Raw genomic sequence first — 24,330 nt, 5'->3', positions numbered from 1 at the left:
TGGTCAATCAAGGCCACTGTGGGCTTAGTGATTGGCCTCTAAAGTAGGGGGCTGGTCAGCCCAGGAGGATTACCTAGGGCCTGGAGCTTTAAGACTGATGACGCTCTCTTCTCCCTTCCAAAGAAGCAGGGAAAGCCTCCACACAGCCCTCTGTCCTGCTACTAGTGGTAGTTAGTGGTTACATTACTGTACCTGAATGGGGAATATTTTGACAGCCACGTAATCGTTGAGCAACTGAGCCTTCCACACGCAGCCAAAGCGCCCCCTGGCTTTGATCTCAATTAACTGCAGTGGCTTCTGTCCCAGGATGGGGGAGGGAGGCATGGGCCCCGGGTCCTGCAGAGGAGAAGAGAGAGAAACACACACACATCAAACTCACTGTTTGTTACACAGAGACCAAGCATTAAATGGGACTGCAGTACATTGAAGTAGGATCCAAAATGGCTTCCATGTTGCAGGGCCAATGGTTGGGCTAGGGGGAAAAGAGAAACTTTTAACCAGCTGCTGGGCTGGGTGCTATGAAGCTTTGACAGAAGGGGCTTATGGGGGCTAGGGAAGTGATGAGCATGTTAAACTTAAATCACAAACCCCTGTCTCCTCTCTGGACTACTGGATGAGGCCTGATCTACTTACCATAGAGGAGCATGGAGGGACTGACTGACTGCTGCAGCACACCTGATCTGGAAGGATATCTATACCCGATTTACACTATAGGGCCAACCAGAACCATTCTGTTCTTCCCGGCTCGGCTTGGCCCAGTAGTTTTAAAAGGATATACAAGTCCAGGTGCTACAATAACCCCTTTGAAATAGGTGGGTTGATTGTTTAACTTGAGGTAAAGCAATGGGACTAGAGTTCCTGGTCTGGAACTAAGAGTTTACATTGCCTACTCTGAGCCATTATATAAAGTACCAGTCAAAAGTTTGGACACACCTACTCATTCAAGGGTTTTTCTTTATTTTTACTATTTTCTACATTGTAGAATAATAGTGACGACATCATAACTATTAAATAACACATATGGAATCATGTAGTAACCCCAAAAAAGTTTTAAACAAATCAAAAATGATTTTATAGATTCTTCAAAGTAGCCACCCTTTGCCTTGATGACAGCTTAGCACACTCTTGGCATTCTCTCAACCAGCTTCATGAGGTAGTCACATGGAATGCATTTTAATTAACAGGTGTGCCTTGTTAAAAGTTAATTTGTGGAATTTCTTTCCTCCTTAATGCATTTGAGCCAATCAGTTGTGTTGTGACAATGTATGGGTGGTATACAGAAGACAGCACTATTTGGTAAGAGACCAAGTCCATATGATGTCAAGAACAGCTCAAATAAGCAAAGAGAAATGACAGTCCATCATCACTTAAGACATGAAAATCAGTCAATATGGAACATTTCAAGAACTTTGAACGTTTCATCAAGTGCAGTCGCAAAAACCATCAAGCGCTATGATGAAACTGGCTCTCATGAGGACCGCCACAGGAAAGAAAGACCCAGAGTTACCTAAGTTCATTAGAGTTACCAGCCTCAGAAATTGCAGTCCAAATAAATGCTTCACAGAGTTCAAGTAACAGACACATCTCAACATCAACTGTTCAGAGACTGTGTGAATCAGGCCTTCATGGTCGAATTGCTGCAAAGAAACCCCTACTAAAGGACACCAATAAAAAGAGACTTGCTTGGTCCAAGAAACACGAGCAATGGCCATTAGACCGGTGGAAATCTGTCATTTGGTCTGTTGAGACCAAATTTGAGATTTTTGGTTCCAACCACCGTGTCTTTGTGAGACGCAGAGTTGGTGAACAGATGATCTCTGCATATGTGTGGTTCCCACCGTGAAGCATGGAGGAGGAGGTGTGATGCTGCTTTGCTGGTGACATGATTTATTTGTTTATGATTTATTTAGAATTCAAGGCACACTTAACCAGCATGGCTAGCACAGCATTCTGCAGTGATACGCCATCCCATCTGGTTTTCACTTCGTGGGACTATCATTTGTTTTCAACTGGACAATAAGCCAACACACCTTCAGGCTGTGTAAGGGCTATTTGACCAAGTTAGGAGAGTGATGGAGTGCTGCATCAGATGACCTGGCCTCCACAATCACCCGACCTCAACCCAATTGAGATAGTTAGTTGGACCGCAGAGTGAAGGAAAAGCAGCCAACAAGTGCTCAGCATATGTGGGAACTCCTTCAAGACTGTATGAAAAGCATTCAGGGAAGCACGTTGAGAGAATGCCTAGAGTGTGCAAAGCTGTCATCAAGGCAAAGGGTGGCTACTTTGAAGAATCTCAAATCTCAAATATATTGTGATTTGTTTAAAACTTTTTTGGTTACTACATGATTCCCTTTTTGTGTTATTTAATAGTTATGATGTCGTCACTATTATTCTACAATGTAGAAAATAGTAAAAATAAAGAAAAACCCTTGAATGAGTAGGTGTGTCCAAACTTTTGACTGGTACTGTAGGTACGGCTCTGATCTGCACTGGAGCCATGTAAAGGCATATGCTCTGCTCTAACTATAGATCATGTTTTATGGGCACATCCATCATGTCCATCATAGCTCCAGACAGTAATAAAAACAGACCTTTGCCTCGATACCATCAAGGAAGAGAACTACAAAGGCAGGATGATGATGATGATGATGACAGACTGATTAAGAGGTGTTCTGGTCGCCGTGCTGACGGACCATGGCCATTCTGTGTCTACAGACTGTTACAGGTCTATACAGATGTCAGATCTTCATTTAAACCAATTTGCTACGGCAGGAAAATATTTCTGCAACAACAGGGAATGTGAATTATTATTTGGATTATAATTCATGGACATTTTTGTAGGGGTTGATACATTTTTCTTTACGACAAATCAAGTCTGAAATTTCAAAAGCGGAAATTACAAACTTTTGAAGCGTTTTTAAAACTCAAATACACTTCAAGTTTGCGTTTCCTGGCTGCTTGCCTGCTTCAATGGAGGGCCACTATTGGTCCTCTAATGGTTTAGTTGAATAGCAGGGAAGGTAGCCTCTTTAATGTCAGAAAATGTTTATCTTTCCCCATAGGTTGTACACATAATGGCCTGCATGCGTACAGCCACAACAGGAAGGGAAGAAAGAATAGACTGATTAATGACGGCAAAGGAAGAACAGGAAGGAGGGAGTGGGAATGAGTGAAGAGGGAAACCAAGTGAAAGAGGGCAGCATATAGGGCAGGATATATAGCCTGGGCCTAAAGCCTGCAGTCCAGACCTAACCGCAGCCACACCCTGCACCTCTAGCTGTCTTCACAGTGTTCAAGGTCATGTTTACGTTGCCATTCTCTCAAGTGATCAATCATAGCACAGGCACTCGTAAAAATGAAAACAATGTCATTTTTATGGTCCAGCTGTCCCTGTAGGCTAGGACCGGGCTGAGAGGCCTAACATTTATCATCTGTGTGACACATTCTTTTGTCTTCAACAGGAGAATCAATATTGATGTTTGCAAGCTACTGAGAACGGTTATCTTTGTACTGACTTAGCTATACTGCAAACCAGCAGGCGGTGGGTTGCTTCTGTTCAAAATGGTTATTATATTTAAGTAGCCTATAACTGTTGGTGTGAGTGTGTGTGTGTGGTTAGCCACCATTCTCCCACCCCACATTGATATAAGACACCATATCGATCATTTCACCATCATGTTCTTTGGCTGCATTCATAGCATGCTCAGACTCTTGCATTCCAACCAATAAGGCAACGGTCCATGCACTTCCCTCCTGCTGCTGAATCCCAAACAGGACAGTGGATTTAGCGTATATCCGTGCACATCAAAAAATGAAAATAACAGTGAGCAGTTTCAAACTCAAATAGACATGAATGGTGCATCTGAGGTGGTGGGAGTCTCAAGCTTGAGGGATATGATAAATCATATTCACAAGAGATGCAGAAACTGAACAGATCGTAACCAACTGCTGAATGAGAGAGACTTCTCTTACCTCTATCATAATATGAAAGGCGTGCTAGTTAAGGAAAGAGGTGTAAAGAAAACAACATTTCCAGCATGAGAGACAAAACAAATGACAGCTGAGCTGATGACCTATGGCCAGAGGATATTTTAACACCACTCCTGACCTAGGATCAGGGACACCATGGGTCTGTCCTGAGAGTCTTCAACGGACCTCAACAACAAGAATGGGCCATTGTTACAAAGCAACATCTGGAAGGAATAACCAGTCAACTGTGAGTTCCCCTGCTCACCTGCAGCCACGTTTTCAAGTCACGACAACATCTGACAGTCTATTAGGCTATCCTGTCCTGCCCTGCCCTGCCCTGCCCTGCCCTGCTCTGCCCTGCTCTGCTCTGCTCTGTCCTGCTGTTCTGCTCTGCCCTGTCCTGCTGTCCTGCTATGCTCTGCCCTGTCCTTCCCTGCTCTGCTCTGCCCTGTCCTGCTCTGCCCTGTCCTGTCCTGCCCTGCCCTGTCCTGTCCTGCTCTGCCCTGTCCTTCCCTGCTCTGCCCTGTCCTTCCCTGCCCTGTCCTGCTCTGCCCAGTCCTGCTGTCCTGCTCTGCCCTGTCCTTCCCTGTCCTGCTCTGCCCAGTCTTGCTGTCCTGCTCTGCCCTGTCCTTCCCTGCTCTGCTCTGCTCTGCCCTGTCCTGCTCTGCACTGTCCTTCCCTGCTCTGCCCTGTCCTGCTCTACTCTGCTCTACCCTGTCCTGCTGTCCTGCTCTGCCCTGTCCTTCCCTGCTCTGCCCTGTCCTGCTCTACTCTGCCCTGCTCTGCCCTGTCCTGCTCTACTCTGCCCTGCCCTTCCCTGCTCTGCCCTGTCCTGCTCTACTCTGCCCTGCCCTGTCCTTCCCTGCTCTGCCCTGCCCTTCCCTGCTCTGCCCTGTCCTGCTCTACTCTGCCCTGCCCTTCCCTGCTCTGCCCTGTCCTGCTCTACTCTGCCCTGTCCTTCCCTGCTCTGCCCTGCCCTTCCCTGCTCTGTCCTGCTCTACTCTGCCCTGCCCTTCCCTGCTCTGCCCTGTCCTTCCCTGCTCTGTCCTTCCCTGCTCTGCCCTGTCCTTCCCTGCTCTGCCCTGCTCTGCCCTGCCCTTCCCTGCTCTGCCCTGTCCTGCTCTACTCTGCCCTGCCCTTCCCTGCTCTGCCCTGCTCTACTCTGCCCTGCCCTGTCCTGTCCTTCCCTGCTCTGCTCTGCCCTGTCCTTCCCTGCTCTGCCCTGTCCTTCCCTGCTCTGCCCTGTCCTTCCCTGCTCTGCCCTGTCCTTCCCTGCTCTGCCCTGTCCTGCTCTACTCTGCTCTACCCTGTCCTGCTGTCCTGCTCTGCCCTGTCCTTCCCTGCCTGAGAAAGCTCTCTCTTTCTCCCAGCACTGTCTCTGACTCTAAACCCTGTTACAAAACAATCCTATTGAATCTCCAGCCAATTCATTCCTGTTTCCACCATTCACACACCACTGACCGATGACGCAATAGGGCGAAGGGAGTGACTAACAAAACTCCTGGGGCAAATCATAACTAGTAATGGTGTGTGTCACAATGGCAGTATGTTAAGTGTATGTGTGTGAGGAGAGGCGCTGCAGCCCGCCTGCTAACAGCAGGTTTTCAAGCACAGCTTTGTGTGTATATTATAGTGTGTTCAGCCTGAGGACACTGTAAAAATGACAAGATGACGGGAAGCATTTCAGCGGCTGCCAACAATTCCCTCAGAATTTAGCAATGGCTGTTACAGAGTGTGATTACGCTTCTGGTCCCTTCCCTCCCCTGACACACCGTCAAGCAAGTACACACTGTTTCTTCACATGCACGCATACACACACACGCAGCTAATGCTACTGTAACATGTACAATTATTTGAGTGAGTGTGTGTGATGCATGTGTGTGAGTACAGATGTGTGTGAGTACAGATGTGTGTGAGTACAGATGTGTGTGAGTACAGATGTCTGTGAAAGCCAGAGCCTGCAGAAGAAAGCAAGCCCATGAGAATGTCAGAGAGTCCAGAATGTAGTAGAAACAAGAGTAGAAAATGAAATCCCAGGCAGCGGTAACACCTGTGCCTGTGAAATAAAGCTGACCAAGGACTTAGAAGGACCCAGGTGACAGTAAGCAGAGTACGCCAAGACAGGTGCACTTTGTGTTGATTTGTCTGCCTGTCATTTCAGTGAGCCGTTGGTAGTGGAGGGAAAGGAAGAGTTGTAGTAGTGAAGCTGTATGACCTGTAGGCAGTGAGGAGAGACATTAAGGATGGTTAAAAGGCTGTGTGCCCTTTGTCTCTCTCATCTCTCTCTCCCTCCCTCGATCTCTCCCTCTCTCTTTACCTCCCTTGCTCCCTCATTCTCTCTCTTTCCCGCCCTCCCTCCCTCTCTCTCTGCTGAAGGACATGCTTACTCAAAAGGTGCCTTTATAAGGCTGATGAATAATGAACTCCACCCCTCCCCCTATACCCTCTCCTCTCTCCTTCCCTTCTCCTCACCCCCTTTCCCCTCCTCTCTCCCGTCTTCTCCTCCCCCTCTCCCGTCTTCTCCTCCCCCTCTCCCGTCTTCTCCTCTCCCCATGTGATAAATGGTAATATATGGTACCACAGTGTAAATGCATACCGTGACTTGTTTGGGAAGAATGGGTAGAATGAAAAGCACTTAATGTGCAGTAGCATATATATATATATATACTAGCATGACTCTGGAAAGTCTTGATATATATATCAGGCAGCTGGCTGTAGATGGTCCAGCAGATAACAGCAGCTTCTTGGAGATCAGGTGTCGGCAATAGTGATGGGGGGAAAGAATTTATAGATTTCCATTTCGGGCTATATTATTTTTGACTATATATCGTATCATTTCGACAATGTCGCAATATAATTTTTGCGCTAGCTGATTGTACCTGCACCCAAACTCCAGTATTTTTCCTTCATAGCTTGTTCTCTATCTTCTTTTTAAATAGGGAGCAAATTAGTTTTCAGCACTTTTATTTCCATGACTGATCAAAACTCATTTTCTCATGGCTCTTTCTTGTCCCTCTGCAGCAGACGCATGGTGAGCAATATGTTTGGAACATCGAATCGCAATAAAATCCCAGTATCGAATCGCAATAGATATAGAACGCTGATAATCACAATACATATCTAATCGGCACCTAAGTATCGTGATAATATTGTAATGGGGGGTCCCTGGCAATTCCCAGCCCTAGTCAGCAAAAGGCGGCCTGCAAGTGATTGTGTTTGGCTTTGTTTTATGACTTTGTTTTACCAAAGTCGGTTTTGGTAAAAAGACCAAATCACCTTCATCCAAAAATGTGATTCATTTAGGAAATCTGTATTCCCACGAATAAAAAAAAATGTAATCAAGGTATGAAATTATTGTCATTTTCAAATACAATCTCTTTTTGAGCTTAGTTGTGGTCAATTTGCAGTGTACAAAATATTATAATTATGTTCTGGCCCCCCGACCATCCGCTCCGACAAAAATAATTCCGGGGCTGAATCTAGTTGCCTAGCCCTGCTGTAGATGGTCCAGTAGATAACAGCAGATGAAGAAGACACTGCTGCAACATGGGGGTGGCTAGGCAGCATTAACACTAGAACCACTAAAGCAGTCATTTTCACTGCTCATTATTTTATTTCTCTGACATTTTTTAAGTCATGCCCCCCTCCGTCCTTGACTTTTCTTAAAAACGTCTATATAATACACTGTCGTTGTCCGAATCTTAATATCACAAACAGAACTGGAGTTATAACTAGTTTAAGGAGGGCATGTCATTTAAATGGTTTCCCCTGTTGCCTCTCATTCTCTCGACAGTAAGGCCTGCTCCTCTCCTTCTTCAGACAGTAGGGCCTGCTCCTCTCCTTCTTCAGACAGTAGGGCCTGCTCCTCTCCTTCTTCAGACAGTAGGGCCTGCTCCTCTCCTTCTCCAGACAGTAAGGCCTGCTACGCTCCTTCTCCCTACAGTTGGGCCTGCTCCTCTCCTTCTTCAGACAGTAGGGCCTGCTCCTCTCCTTCTTCAGACAGTAGGGCCTGCTCCTCTCCTTCTCCAGACAGTAAGGCCTGCTATGCTCCTTCTCCCTACAGTAAGGCCTGCTCCTCTCCTTCTTCAGACAGTAGGGCCTGCTCCTCTCCTTCTTCAGACAGTAGGGCCTGCTCCTCTCCTTCTCCAGACAGTAAGGCCTGCTATGCTCCTTCTCCCTACAGTTGGGCCTGCTACGCTCCTTCTTCAGACAGTAGGGCCTGCTCCTCTCCTTCTCCAGACAGTAAGGCCTGCTACGCTCCTTCTCCAGACAGTAAGGCCTGCTACGCTCCTTCTCCAGACAGTAAGGCCTGCTCCTCATCTTGTTCAGACAGTAGGGCCTGCTCCTCTCCTTCAGACAGTAGGGCCTGCTCCTCTCCTTCTCCAGACAGTAAGGCCTGCTCCTCTCCTTCTCCAGACAGTAAGGCCTGCTCCTCTCCTTCTCCAGACAGTAGGGCCTGCTCCTCTCCTTCTCCAGACAGTAAGGCCTGCTACGCTCCTTCTCCCTACAGTTGGGCCTGCTCCTCTCCTTCTTCAGACAGTAGGGCCTGCTCCTCTCCTTCTCCAGACAGTAAGGCCTGCTCCTCATCTTGTTCAGACAGTAGGGCCTGCTCCTCTCCTTCTTCAGACAGTAGGGCCTGCTCCTCTCCTTCATCAGACAGTAGGGCCTGCTCCTCTCCTTCTTCAGACAGTTGGGCCTGCTCCTCTCCTTCTTCAGACAGTAGGGCCTGCTCCTCTCCTTCTCCAGACAGTAAGGCCTGCTACGCTCCTTCTCCCTACAGTTGGGCCTGCTCCTCTCCTTCTTCAGACAGTAGGGCCTGCTCCTCTCCTTCTCCAGACAGTAAGGCCTGCTCCTCATCTTGTTCAGACAGTAGGGCCTGCTCCTCTCCTTCTTCAGACAGTAGGGCCTGCTCCTCTCCTTCATCAGACAGTAGGGCCTGCTCCTCTCCTTCTTCAGACAGTAGGGCCTGCTCCTCTCCTTCTTCAGACAGTAGGGCCTGCTCCTCTCCTTCATCAGACAGTAGGGCCTGCTATGCTCCTTCTCCCTACAGTAGGGCCTGCTCCTCTCCTTCTTCAGACAGTAGGGCCTGCTCCTCTCCTTCTTCAGACAGTAGGGCCTGCTCCTCTCCTTCTTCAGACAGTAGGGCCTGCTCCTCTCCTTCATCAGACAGTAGGGCCTGCTCCTCTCCTTCATCAGACAGTAGGGCCTACTCCTCTCCTTCATCAGACAGTAGGGCCTGCTATGCTCCTTATCCCTACAGTAAGGCCTGCTCCTCTCCTTCTTCAGACAGTAGGGCCTGCTCCTCTCCTTCTTCAGACAGTAGGGCCTGCTCCTCTCCTTCATCAGACAGTAGGGCCTGCCATGCTCCTTCTCCCTACAGTAGGGCCTGCTCCTCTCCTTCTTCAGACAGTAGGGCCTGCTACGCTCCTTCTCCCTACAGTTGAAAGTGTAGTGCCCCAGCTGATAAACACCTCGATAATTGCCTCAAAACTGAACCGAAATAGATTTTACACATATAACAGATTCAATCATTTAAGTATGATGGGGAATGATGCATAACTATGTACAGTTTAAGTCGGAAGTTTACATACACCTTAGCCAAATACATTTAAACTCAGTTTTTCACCATTTCTCACATTTAATCCTAGTAAAAATTCCCTGTCTTTGGTCAGTTAGGATCACAACTTTATTTTAAGAATGTGAAATGTCAGAATAATATTAGAGAGAATTATTTATTTCAGCTTTTATTTCTTTCATCACATTCCCAGTGAGTCAGAAGTTTAAATACACTCAATTAGTATTTGGTAGCATTGTCTTAAATTGTTTAACTTGGGTCAAACATTTCAGGTAGCCTTCCACAAGCTTCCCACAATAAGTTGGGTGAATTTTGGCCCATTCCTCCTGACAGAGCTGGTGTAACTGAGTCAGGTTTGTAGGCCTCCTTGCTTGCACACGCTTTTTCAATTCTGCCCACAAATTTTCTATAGTTTTGAGGTCAGGGCTTTGTGATGGCCACTTCAATACCTTGACTTTGCTTGGGGTCATTGTCCATTTGGAAGACCCATTTGCGACCAAGCTTCAACTTCCTGACTGATGACTTGAGATGCTGCTTCAATATATCCACATCATTTTCCTACCTCATGATGCCATCTATTTTGTGAAGTGCACCAGTCCCTCCTGCAGCAAAGCACCCCACAACATGATGCTGCCACCCTCGTGCTTCAAGGTTGGGATGGTGTTCTTTGTCTTGCAAGACTCCGCTTTTTTCCTCCAAACATAACAATGGTCATTATGGCCAAACAGTTCTATTTTTGTTTCATCAGACCAGAGGACATTTCTCTAAAAAGTACGATCTTTGTCCCCATGTTTGTCTTTGTCCCCATGTGCAGTTGCAAACTGTAGTCTAGCTTTTTTTATGGCGGTTTTGGAGCAGTGGCTTCTTCCTTGCTGAGCGGCCTTTCAGGTTATGTCGATATAGGACTTGTTTTACTGTGGATATAGATACTCTTTTGTACCTGTTTCCTCCAGCATCTTCACAAGGTCCTTTGCTGTTGTTCTGGGATTGATTTGCACTTTTCGCACCAAAGTACGTTCATCTCTAGGAGACAGAATGCATCTCCTTCCTGAGCGGTATGACGGCTGCGTGGTCCCATGGTGTTTAAATGTGCGTACTATTGTTTGTACAGATGAACGTGGTACCTTCAGGCGTTTGGAAATTGCTCCCAAGGATGAACCAGACTTGTGGAGGTCTACATTTTTTTTCTGAGGTCTTGGCTGATTTTTGATTTCCCCATGATGTCAAGCAAAGAGGCACTGAGTTTGAAGGTAGGCCTTGAAATACATCCACAGGTACACCTCCAATTGACTCAAATGATGTCAATTAGCCTATCAGAAGCTTCTAAAGCCATGACAATTGTCTGGAATTTTCCAAGCTGTTTAAAGGCACAGTCAACTTTGTGTATGTAAACTTCTGACCCACTGGAATTGTGATAAAGTAAATTATAAGTGAAAAATTACTTGTGTCATGCACATGTCCTAACCGACTTGCCAAAACTATAGTTTGTTAACAAGAAATTTGTGGAGTGGTTGAAAAACGAGTTTTAATGACTTAAGTGTATGTAAACTTCCGACTTCAACTGTAATTATCAATTGTGAATTAAGAACAGGACGGGCCATTATATTGTATTGATACACTCTAATTCTAATCTGTAAATGGTATGTACCCTATAACACTCCACTGAATCCAAGCAGTCTTATCAGTCTACTCTGACCTACTTGGAGTAGGCTACACAGTGAGAGCATGCATAATTGTACATGCTGAATGGCTTTCAAAATCTGGGAAAATATCCACATCGGCAGCAGGTGAGCAAGTGTTGGGAATGTGGTGATGAGGCTTGTGGAACCTTACATTGGCAATGGGACAAATGTCACAGGGGACAATTTCTTCACTTCATCATCATTAGCGAATAAGTTGCTTGCAAAGAAAACAAATCTGGCTGGCACCACGAACAAAGGGAATCGGGAGCTTCTCCCTCTGTGCAAAATAAGGCATCTGCACAGCCGTTGTAGTCCACAACGGTGCTGAAGAATGACATAATGACGGGAGAACTGGAGACTATTACGCACTACAACCAAACAAAGTTATGTCAAAGTGTGTCAAGCAAGTTAAAGGTATGAAAACTGTGTCAACTGTTAGGACAAGGGATAACAGCTAAGTCAACTGTTAGGACAAGGGATAACAGCTAAATCAACTGTTAGGACAAGGGATAACAGCTAAATCAACTGTTAGGACAAGGGATAACAGCTAAGTCAACTGTTAGGACAAGGGATAACAGCTAAGTCAACTGTTAGGACAAGGGATAACAGCTAGGTCAACTGTTAAGACAAGGGATAACAGCTACGTCAACTGTTAAGACAAGGAATAACAGCTAAGTCAACTGTTAAGACAAGGGATAACAGCTAAGTCAACTGTTAGGACAAGGGATAACAGCTAAGTCAACTGTTAGGACAAGGGATAACAGCTAAGTCAACTGTTAGGACAAGGGATAACAGCTAAGTCAACTGTTAGGACAAGGGATAACAGCTAAGTCAACTGTTCGGACAAGGGATAACAGCTACGTCAACTGTTAGGACAAGGGATAACAGCTACGTCAACTGTTAGGACAAGGGATAACAGCTAGGTCAACTGTTAAGACAAGGAATAACAGCTAGGTCAACTGTTAAGACAAGGAATAACAGCTAAGTCAACTGTTAGGACAAGGGATAACAGCTAAGTCAACTGTTAAGACAAGGGATAACAGCTAAGTCAACTGTTAAGACAAGGGATAACAGCTAAGTCAACTGTTAGGACAAGGGATAACAGCTAAGTCAACTGTTAGGACAAGGGATAACAGCTACGTCAACTGTTAGGACAAGGAATAACAGCTAGGTCAACTGTTAAGACAAGGGATAACAGCTAAGTCAACTGTTAGGACAAGGGATAACAGCTAAGTCAACTGTTAAGACAAGGGATAACAGCTAAGTCAACTGTTAGGACAAGGAATAACAGCTAATTGGAATCCAACTGATGCCATTGCGTGAAGACGCAATACACAAACACGAGCTGAAAATAATTGACTATTTTTGACTGCTATCCTATCGACATATTCATTATAATGCCATTATTGCTTTTGTGCCGAATGTCACTATTTATCAAGGCCACTTGGTGCTTATAATGATTTTTCGGCTGCTGATGTTTTCATAATTTCACCTTGCATCTTGACCATGCGTCTTGGTGGTTGGGGTTATTTAAAAGAAATAATAAGACTTTTTTTATATAGCTTTTACCGTACTCTAACACATATGCTTTCTGTCTCATAGTTGCAACAAAAGGTATTCCACAAATAAAATGTATTGAACCCTTGAGTTTGTGTTTTTTATGCGTTTTTGTTTTTAAATATAGCCTTGTAACATAAACGAATGAAAATGATATTGTAATATAATAAAAATAAAAAAGTATTCTAAAATTACCCAAGACCTTCATAAACACAACCAAATGATTATTTTTGCGATAGTATATATGAAATGTATTCATTACACTGTTAGAATGTTGCAGTCAGAATGACAACTAATCAGCTTGAAGGGGGGTTCCGTAGAGGCCCAGTGGTTCTAGTGTTAATGAAAATATGGCTTGTTATTGATCAAATTCAGGCATGTCTCATTGAAATGCGTGCAGAAAGCATTTTTATAGCCATAAGGGAAGGGGGAGGAGCAGAGGGAGAAGAGAGAGCGAGAGCATGCATTACTTATCCACCCTCCCCCTCTCCTCTCCGAACGAGCAAATGCTTTCCTGTGCTCAGTGTTTTGTGGTGCGGGCGATGACAAGTGGGCGAGAACCACACACACACACACACTTAATTGCCCTTTTCAATCCGCCTCTCATGATTATCAAGCACTGTACTTGCATAGGACGCCCATACTGAGAAAGGACCACTCATCCTAGCTAGGCCTAACCAGCCTTCCTTCTATCGGTCTCTAACAGACCCTGTTACACCGATTCTGAGCCAGGTTCATGTACAGCATGTCGATCGGTCTTCTAACTATTATAACACTAATGCAGGAGTGGACATTGGTTCTAAAATCAGCACTGATGCTCTTATGTCAGAGAAGTGGGTCTCATTGTGAAGAGAGGTCGAGCGCCCTTTGGTTCAGGAGCCTCAAAAGGGGTCGACGTGACCTCTGAACTTATAGATAATCCACACCAAACCACTTACTTCTATGATTAACAGTGGTAAACAGTGTTAAATAACACTAATATGTGAAAACAATATTTTGGGTGAACAACTATTTCATTTTGTCGTTATAACAAGGTTGGTAACAACATGTGGAAATGTAATGCAGCTCAAGTCGACTACAAAACCCACAATACAAAGCTCTCTCTCTGTGCTGGCTGACTAGCTGGCTAGCTAGCAAACGTAGCAACACGCAATAATACCAAAGTCAATATCAGTATGTAAAGTAGCTAGCTAGCTGTAAAAGCACCTAAACAAACGGCACTATTAATTTAGGAGCCTCTCATCGAGTTCAACTTGCAGTTCGTCTCGAGTGCAGAGTACGTTGCTATAGCAACACTGGCCCTGTCCCACATTTCCCACAGACACACAGGGCACATTGCGAGATAATACTTGAAGGAGAAACTGAGTTGAATAATTTGGTACACGGTTTAGATTGAGCACATCTAAGCGAAAGCTATACTTTGTCATGTCATTATAAACGGATGAATGTGTTCTAGACAAGTTTGACAATACTATCTATTAGCTGATTTGGGGATCTGGAAGCAGGTAATTGTTTTAAAAGAGTTAGTGTGTTTTCCCCCCCATCTCCAGTAACAACAACCATGCGTCTGTGACCCGTTCCAACACGATTTCCTGACTTCACAGACGGACAAAAAATGTAGATTTTACCCACTGATAGAACATACAGTACCAGTCAAAAGTTTAGACACACCTACTCATTCAAGAGTTTTTCTTTATTTGTACTATTTTATACCTTGTAGAATAATAGTGAAGACATTCTCTCAACCAACTTCATGAGGTAGTCACCTGGAATGCATTTAAATTAACCTTGTTAAAAGTTAATTTGTTTGAGCCAATCAGTTGTGTTGCGACAAGGTAGGGATGGTATACAGAAGATAGCCCTATTTGGTGAAAGACCAAGTCCCTATTATGGGAAGAACAGCTCAAATAAGCAAAGAGAAATGACAGTCCATCATTACTTTAAGACATGAAGGTCAGTCAATCAGGAACAAAGTTTTCTTCAAGTGCAGTCGCAAAAAACATCAAGTGCTATGATGAAACTGGCTCTCATGAGGACCGCCACAGGAAAGTAAGACCTAGAGTTACCTCTGCTGCAGAGGATAAGTTCATTAGAGTTACCAGCCTCAGAAATTGCAGCCCAAATAAATGCTTCACAGAGTTCAAGTAACAGACATATGTCAACATCAACTGTTCATAGGAGACTGCGTGAATCAGGCCTCCATGGACAAATTGCTGCAAAGAAACCACTACTAAAGGACACAAATAATAAGAAGAGACTTGCTTAGGCCAAGAAACACGAGCAATGGACATTAGACCGGTTGAAATCTGCCCTTTGATATGATGAGTCCAAATTCTAGATTTTTGGTTCCAACCACCGTGTCTTTGTGAGACGCAGAGTAGGTAAACGGGTGATCTCTGCATGTGTGGTTCTCACCGTGAAGTATGGAGCATGCTGCTTTGCTGGTGACACTGTGTGATTTATTTAGAATTCAAGGCACACTTAACCAGCATGGCTATCACAGCATTCTACCACAGCCATCCCATCTGGTTTGCGCTTAGTTTGACTGTCATTTGTTTTTCAACAGGACAATGACCCAACACACCTCCAGGCTGTGTAACGGCTATTTGACCAAGGACAGGGATGGAGTGCTGCATCAGATGACCTGGCATCCAGAATCACCTGACCTCAACCCAATTGAGATGGTTTGGGATTAGTTGTACTGCAGAGTGATGGAAAAGCAGCCAACAAGTGCTCAGAATATGTGGGAAAAGCATTCCAGGTGAAGCCGGTTGAAAGAATGCCAAGAGTGTGCAAAGCTGTCATAAAGGCAAAAGGTGGCTACTTTGAAGAATCTCAAATCTAAAATATATTTTGATTTGTTTAAAACTTTTTTGGTTACTACATGATTCCATATGTGCTATTTCATAGTTTTGATGTTATTCTAAAATGTAGAAGATAATAAAAATAAAGAAAGACCCTTGAATGAGTAGGTGTGTCCAAACTTTTGACTGGTACTGCAGGCATTCACCTAATTGACAGGAGTTTCATGATTTTTTATTTCTGGAAGGTGGATTAGGGCATCACTTTAACTTGAGACTGTTGCTGTTGCAGCTGTGGCACAACCTCAGGAACATCAGAAGGGATGCCTGCCTGCCTATGTAGAAATAGTCAATGAAGATTATAAAAGAACAGCATGGCTCCTCACATCTACTTCCCAGCTCAGACTATGTCCAACATGATACACTGGCTTGATGCCAACCTGACCATCTGCCAAGGGTGTCCGTACAGTCATGCCTACCGATCAAAACTAAAGGCCGTAAAGAGGGACGATAACGTTATGTTGTTATAAACTCAGCAAAAAAAGAGACGTCCTCTCACTGTCAACTGTGTTAATATTCAGAAAACTTAACATGTGTAAATATTCGTATGAGCATAACAAGATTCGACAACTGAGACATGAACTGAACAAGTTCCACAGACATGTGACTAACAGAAATTGAATAATGTGTCCCTGAACAAAGGGGTGGTCAAAATCAAAAGTAACAGTCAGTATCTGGTGTGGCCAGCAGCTGCATTAAGTACTGCAGTGCATCTCCTCCTCATGGACTGCACCAGATTTGCCAGTTTTTGCTGTGAGATGTTACCCCACTCTTCCACCAAGGCACCTGCAAGTTCCCAGACATGTCTCGGGGGAATGGCCCTAGCCCTCACCCTCCGATCCAACAGGTCCCAGACGTGCTCAATGGGATTGAGATCCGGGCTCTTCGCTGGCCATGGCAGAACACTGACATTCCTGTCTTGCAGGAAATCACGCACAGAACGAGCAGTATGGCTGGTGGCATTGTCATGCTTGAGGGTCAAGTCATGATGAGCCTGAAGGAAGGGGACCACATGAGGGAGGAGAATGTCTTCCCTGTAACACACAGCATTGAGATTGCTTGCAATGACAACAAGCTCAGTCCGATGATGCTGTGACACACCGCCCCAGACCATGACGGACCTTCCACCTCCAAATCAATCCCGCTCCAGAGTACAGGCCTTGGTGTAACGCTCATTCCTTCGATGATAAACGTGCATCCGACCATCACCCCTGGTGAGACAAAACTGTGACTCGTCAGTGAAGACCACTTTTTGCCAGTCCTGTCTGGTCCAGCGAAGGTGGGTTTATGCCCATGTCTGGTGATGTCTGGTGAGGACCTGTCTTACAAAGGCCTACAAGCCCTCAGTCCAGCCTCTCTCAGCCTATTGCGGACAGTCTGAGCACTGATGGAGGGGTTGTGCATTCCTGGTGTAACTCGGGCAGTTGCTGTTGACATCCTGTACCTGTCCCGCAGGTGTGATGTTTGGATGTACCGATCCTGTGCAGGTGTTGTTACACGTGGTCTGTCCTGTCTCCCTGTAGCGCTGTCTTAAGCGTCTCACAGTACGGACATTGCAATTTATTGCCCTGGCCACATCTGCTGTCCTCATGCCTCCTTGCAGCATGCCTAAGGCACGTTCACGCAGATGAGCAGGGACCCTGGGCATCTTTCTTTTGGTGTTTTTCCAGAGTCAGTAGAAAGGCCTCTTTAGTGTCCTAAGTTTTCATAACTGTGACCTTAATTGCCTACCGTCTGTAAACTGTTAGTGCACCTGTTCCACAGGTGCATGTTCAATAATTGTTTATGGTTCATTGAACAAGCATGGGAAACAGCGCTAAAACCCTTTACAATGAAGATCTGTGAAGTTATTTGGATTTTTACAAATTATCTTTGAAAGACAGGGTCCTGAAAAAAGGACGTTCTTTTCTTGCTGAGTTTAATAGAATTCCTCACCTTACTTTCAGGAATGTCTTACATTTTAAGACCAATATATCCATTCATGCTTCCGTTAGTTAAGGCAAGTGAAGATGTTCTACTAGGCAAATGTTCTTAGAATTCACTTCTTTGGGTGCGCCATTTCCTAAAATGGCTGCCAAACTGACAAGTATTTGGGGCCTAACTTAGCTTTGGTACAGCCAGGCTTTCAAAAGTATGTGCATTTCGCCACACTCGCATTAACATCTGCTAACCATGTGTATGTGACCAATAACATTTGATTTGATTTGGGACTTGTTTCCATTCAGCCACAAGAGCATTAGGCCTGGCTCGCAGTCGGCACTCCAATTCATCCCAAAGGTGTTCGATGGAGTTGAGGTCATGGTTCTGTGAGGGCCAGTCAAGTTCTTCCACACCGATCCTCGACAAAGCATTTCTCTATAGACCTCACTTTGTGCACGGGGGCATTCTCAAGCTGAAACAGGAAAGGGCCTTCCCCAAACTGTTGCCACAAAGTTGGAAGCACAGAATTGTCTAGAATGTCATTGTATGCTGCGTTAAGATTTTGCTTCACTGGAACTCAGGGGCGTAGCCTGAACCATGAAAAACAGCCCGATACCTTTATTCCTCATCCACCAAACTTTACAGTTGGCACTATGCATTGTGGCAGGTAGTGTTCTTCTGGCATCCGCCAAACCCAGATCTGTCCGATTTTTATGCACTGCGCTTTTCAGCACTCGGCGGTTCTGTGAGCTTGTGTGGCTGAGCCGTTGTTGCTCCTAGGTGTTTCCACTTCACAATAACAGCACTTACAGTTGACCGGGGCAGCTCTAGCAGGGCAGAAATTTGACAAACTGACTTGTTGGAAAGGAATCCTATGACGGTGCCACGTTTGAAAGTCACTGAGCTCTTCAGCAAGGCCATTCTACTGACAATGTTTGTCTATGGAGATTACATGGCTGTGTGCTTGATTTTATACACTTGTCAGCAAATGGGTGTGGCTGAAATAGCCGAATCCACTAATTTGAAGGGTTGTCCACATAGTTTTGTATATATAGTGTACTTTGCAAGCATTCATCTGACAGTGTGTGTGTGTGTGTGTGTGTGTGTGTGTGTGTGTGTGTGTGCGCGCGCGTGTGTGCATGTGTCAGATAGGCACAGAAAATGCTCCATCTCATCCCATCAGAGTAAGGGAGATGCGTTTCCTGAACAAGCGGCATTTCTCAGAAAATTCTTCTCAGGCTCCTTCTCTAAAGCTGCCTGCAAACTCAGCCAACCAACAGCACAAGCTCAAGTACAGTAAGCATATACAACCCATAGCTACTGATCTGTCTCATATAGCAGTACTTCTCTCACAGTATGCCGTGATGGAGGAAAAGTTTATGAACAAAGCGGGCCACATTAAAAACAAAGAGGTGTTGCGTCTACAGTGGCATATCTGTAGCCTCGGTACTATTCTCTTTACATAATACACTCCCGGTACTCCATCCACTGAGGTGAGTCCATGTCATGTGCCAAAGAGACAGGCCTTTCTGCTATCTTCAAATATGAACATTCTATCATTAACGGGCTCGAGGAGAACAGAGGGTTTGATCCTGATTCGATCACCCTCACAGCTATCCTCCAATCACAACGATTATGCAAATATTGGCACTCTATCTGTTTTTTTTCTCCACAGAACATGTTGGTATCTGGTTGCTAAGCAATTGTTTTTTGTTTGTCCAGAACAAACAGTCTGTCAAAAGTTGTCAAAAGTTGCTAGCTCACATCTAAATTCTAAAACTAAACATACTGCAATTCCAACCACAAAACATCTTAGTTTTAAGCCTCAAAATACAACAACTTGCCTAGCTAACAACTAAATGTTTGTTTTTGACTTTGTTATAAATTCTAATTCTAGAATTTCCTTGCCCCCCAGCAGCCAAATCGAACGCTCTGCACCTTATTGTGACTTTTTATTGGTAACGACCTATACAAAGTCACAATACGTTCGATTTGGCTGCACTTGAAGAGCATAGTCAGAACCACACATTTCTGATTATTCTATGCAAAACAATTGCGGACATTTAGCTCTATCATCATAGTTATACAGCAAGTAACTGCATGCTTTTCATGATCAGTAAATACCAGCGTAACAATATTTAAGAAATAAGGCACAGGGGGGGTGTGGTACATGGCCAATATACCACAGCTAGGGGCTGTTCTTTGTCACAACGCAAAGCACGACGCAACCCCCAAGGTGCCTTATTGCTATTATGAACTGGTCACCAACATAATTAGAGCATTAAAAATACATGCTTTTTCATACCCGTGGTATACGGTCTGATATAACACGGCTGTCAGCCAATCAGCATTCAGGACTCGAACCACCCAGTTTATAACTCTCATTATACCATGGCATTGTAGAATATTTGTTTCTGATTGTCTTAAAGGCATTTTAGAGCGTGCATTCTTTCCCTATAATGCACAGAATATCAGCACGGTTTAATTCAATGGCTGTAGCTAGTTCACTCTTACATGTTCTATGTTGGAGCTGATTTTGAAGCAGATTTTTTTGGCATTGTTGAATTCGATTTTCATAATGGCAAACTAGGACTGATGGTTTGGTTAGCTAAACTAGCAAGTCGGTTTGTTTGGTTACCATGGCAACTACTGTATCTATCTAGTAAACTCGCTAGCTACTTCAGTGGATGTTGAACAAATTAACACATTTCTAGCTGCAAATGTGTTCAATTACAACCTATAAAACGTCACAATACGGTGCAGAGCATTCAATTTGGCTGCTGGGGGGCAAGAAGACCCCAAGCTCCGCTAAAAACCATTGACAACTACGTGCCGTTTTCAACGGGGTTGTTAAATAAATGTTAACTATTTGGTTTTAATATCATCACCTCTTGAAGAGCATAGTCAAAACTAAACATTTCTGATCATTCCACTTTTAGCTCTATCATCAGAGTTATACAGCAAGTAACCACATGCTTTGCATGATCAGTAAACATCAATTGATGATGCAATTTCAGAAACGTGACGGTAGCCTATCCATTTGTCATGTAGCTAGCTAGTTAGCTAGCAAACATGTATTATTTGCTTGCTTCGTTAGAGATTAGGCTTTTGGAAAGAGCTTGACATCGGTAAATCCTCATCCTGGTAAAATTGTCAGTCGGACTACTGTCATCACCACTATAGATGACAAGCAAATATAGCCATCTAGTTTATCCCGCAAAAGTTAGCTTGTTAACTAGCCATATTGATGTGATCTGTTGTTAGCTAGCTAGCCAATTTGACGTGATCCATCAATCATGTCTGTCAGCAGCAATCGTGATTAAACACGTAAAAACGGTTGAAAAAGGGATGTTAGGTAACTTCGCTAGGTAGGCCTACACTGAATGGAGAAAAAGGTACATTCGGTCTACTTACCACTATGCTATATGTTTAGCCAACTGTACAATGTTTCTACCGGTACAGTAGCTTACAAAGTAAACATAATTAGCTAACAGTACATTGGCAAATGCACCCTTCTGCTGCTTGACAGGCAGAGCCCACAAAGGATAGAAAATAACCTAAACCACTCCTATTTGTCAGGTATAGTTCACTTTTATTTTATATAACTCAAATATCCAGTTAATGGTGGCCAATATTGAGATATCTTGAGGCTACCCTCATATATCAATTGATGTTATCTGATCATGAAAAGCATGCAGTCACACGCTGTATAACGCTGATAGAGCTAAATGTGCGCAATTGTTTTGCATGGAATAATCAGAAATGTGTAGTTCTGTCTATGCTCTTCGAGAGGGGATGATATTACAACCAAATAGTTTAAATCTATTTAACAATCCCTTAAACGGCACGCAGTTGTCAATGGTTTTAGTGGAGCTGGGAGTCTCTTTGTCCCACAGCAGGCAAATCGAACACTCTGCACCGTATTGTGACGTTTTATTGATTAAGACTTATTGAACTTTGAGATTGACAAAAGGCCAGTCTCTTTGGCAATGACAAGGAGTGGCATGTTAGCTAAAGAGAATGGTACTCAGACTAGCATATCTGTGGACACTAAATATAGTATATATATCTCACTGGTCACCCCCAAAGCCAATTCTTCCTTTGGCCGCCTCTCCTTCCAGTTCTCTGCTGCCAATAACTGGAACGAACTGCAAAAATCTCTGAAGCTGGAGACTCTTACCTCCCTCACTAGCTTTAAGCACCAGCTGTCAGAGCAGCTCACAGATCACTGCACCTGTACATAGCTCATCTGTAAATAGCCCATCCAATCTACCTCATCCCCATACTGTATTTATTTATTTATCTTGCTCCTTTGCATCCCAGTATCTCAACTTGCACATTCATCTTCTGTACATCCTACCGTTCCAGTGTTTAATTGCTATATTGTAATTACTTTGCCACCATGGCCTATTTACTGCCTTACCTCTCTTATCCTACCTCATTTGCACATGCTGTATATAGATTTTTCTACTGTATTATTGATTGTATGTCTGTTCATTCCATGTGTAACTCTGTGTTTTTGTATGTGTCGAACTGCTTTGCTTTATCTTAGCCAGGTCGCAGTTGCAAATGAGAACTTGTTCTCAATTAGCCTACCTGGTTAAATAAAGGTGAAATAAAAAATAAAAATACCTTGCTTGCATCATCCAACCAACACAGATCAAATGCTAGCTACAAGTGAAATTAAAATGAGAACAACATTCATTCATATACAGCAGCTTGCCTATTACAGTTATTGCCTAGCTAGCTACAACTGTTATTGTAACTAGAGAGGGTTTTGTCCATTAGTGCTGTGTGTTGTCATACCTGTGTGGGCACCAGGACTAGCGGGTATGCCAGTTTGTGATGGCGGTACATCCAGAACGAGAAGAGGATGATGGCAGTGATGCCTATGATGGGCACCAGTGAGTACATCAGAGTGGTGAAGACAGGAGGCTTCTGGGTAACCGGGTTCGACGTTGCTATGGAGGGAAAGAGAGAGAAGAGAGGGAGAGAGAAAGAGAGAGAATTAAAATCAATCAATCTAGATTATACCAGAACAAAATGACTATTATAGGATGTACTCAAAAAAAAGGAGCGCTGAAAGGGTTTTGTAAAAATGACGCCACAATAACTTTGCCAACAATGTGAAAAATAATGAGTTATGTGTTGCAGTCTCTGTGTTCATAATATAGAGATGATATGGGCTCAACTTTAGCTGGCTGATGTCATTTTTATCGAATGCATTTCTAGCTATCTAGGTAAAGCATGTTTGGTTCGCCGGCTCCCATCCAGGCACAGGCCCATTACAGAGCTTCATGAGAGAGAGAGATAAGACTGGATCGCGCCTCGTCGCCAAAGCAGCAGCCCCACCACATAATCACAATATCCACTCGTGTCACCTCTGAGGTGGATTTCCCTTCCTTCGCCTGCCAGCGTGACATCCAGTGTGTGTGTGTGTGAGAGAGACCGCGTGCCATTGCTTCTCTATGTGGGTGACCTCAGCTGAACTGGCATTAGGTAGCAAAAGAGGGGCACTGTTCATGATGCTGCCTGCCACAACCCCCCATGCAGTGCCCCTCCTACCCTCTACCCGTCGCTCCCCTCCCCCAGCTCCCTGCCCAGTGCTCTATTTTAGCTGCAAGTGGGATAAGAACCCAGATTAGCCTCTTTGAAATGAAAAACATAGCAGTCCCAAACCCCCATCCTCTCCACCCTGCCTCCTTTGCCTGCATCCTCCCAGCACCCCCTGGCAGGATCACCACACGGCACACGCCACACAGGCATGGAATCGCTCTGGTCAGCAGGTGACGCTCTCTCCCGCTCTTTATCCACTCCTAGGGCCCTATAAAATCTGCGTTACGGAGAACACGGCCGGAATCACGGAATCCAGACATTAAAACGGAATTCAACAATACTTCAAAATGTATGGAACTAAATGTACTGAAGACATGAACAAAATGCATCAGTGATTTATTTGTATTTTCCTGTAACGGCACAGTTCTGTGTGTATGTGTACGGTTTCCCAAAAACCTAACTACAAAGTAGCCTATGCCTACCTGGCAGAATGATGTGATTATTTTCATCAATCCAGTGGCCATTTGTTTAGCAAACTCTGCAATCACATGAGTGCTACAGATCATTGCTATCCAAACAACGGTCTCTGGCTGGTGCACAGTTGAATCAAAGGGTAACTGCACCCAAAAATCTAAATGTATTACATTTTTCCCGAACCTGAAAAGTGGTCTCTGGATGTGGTTTAAGCATTGTTGTTGACTTAGAAAAACAACTAAATTGGACATTCTATTTAAACAGTGTGGCTTTAAGAGCAAAAAAATAGAAAGAAATGGAAAACTGGAAAAACTAAACAGAGAAAAAGGAATTTATTGAACTTCTGCATGGTCGCTCTCCAAAATAGGCCCTATTGCAAGGTAAAAAAAAAAAAAGCAGCTGTGACTGTGTGTGTGTCTATGTGACTGTGTATGCTGCCTCTGTCGCTCGATTCCATAGTCAGGCTCCGACCTAGCTTTTTGTTCCAAATATCCAGGGCATTCCACATCTAGTTAGTCGCTGCTGCAAATACATGTCCACGTTCAGTTGCATAAGCGTAGGGAATAAGGCCCTTCCCCCACACCAACCCAATGCTTCAATACATCCTATTTTGTAACCTTTATCTGACTCCAATGCAAGAACACACTGATTTTCCCCATGAATTAACAGAACTATTCTGAAAAGGGCATTTCTGTTCATTGTTAAGCAACAATAGGGCAACTGGAAAAGGAGT

General features: G+C 44.4%; 1 protein-coding gene across 3 annotated transcripts in view; it reads right to left on the bottom strand.

The window, feature by feature from the left end:
- LOC120064143 (activin receptor type-2A-like) overlaps positions 1-24,330 on the bottom strand; it is a 57,062-nt gene that overhangs the window by 7,742 nt on the left and 24,990 nt on the right. For all 3 annotated transcript variants that reach the window (XM_039014511.1, XM_039014510.1, XM_039014512.1), the window contains exons 5-6: positions 22,374-22,528; positions 193-336 (exon numbers count right to left, since the gene is read on the bottom strand). In XM_039014511.1, coding sequence (XP_038870439.1) covers positions 193-336; positions 22,374-22,528 — 299 coding nt within the window. The remainder of the gene's footprint in view (positions 1-192; positions 337-22,373; positions 22,529-24,330) is intronic.

Source organism: Salvelinus namaycush, chromosome 19, assembly GCF_016432855.1.
Source record: "Salvelinus namaycush isolate Seneca chromosome 19, SaNama_1.0, whole genome shotgun sequence".
NCBI lineage: Eukaryota > Metazoa > Chordata > Actinopteri > Salmoniformes > Salmonidae > Salvelinus > Salvelinus namaycush.
Note: the sequence above shows the minus strand (reverse complement) of the source record. Positions and strands in the feature narration are given on the sequence as shown.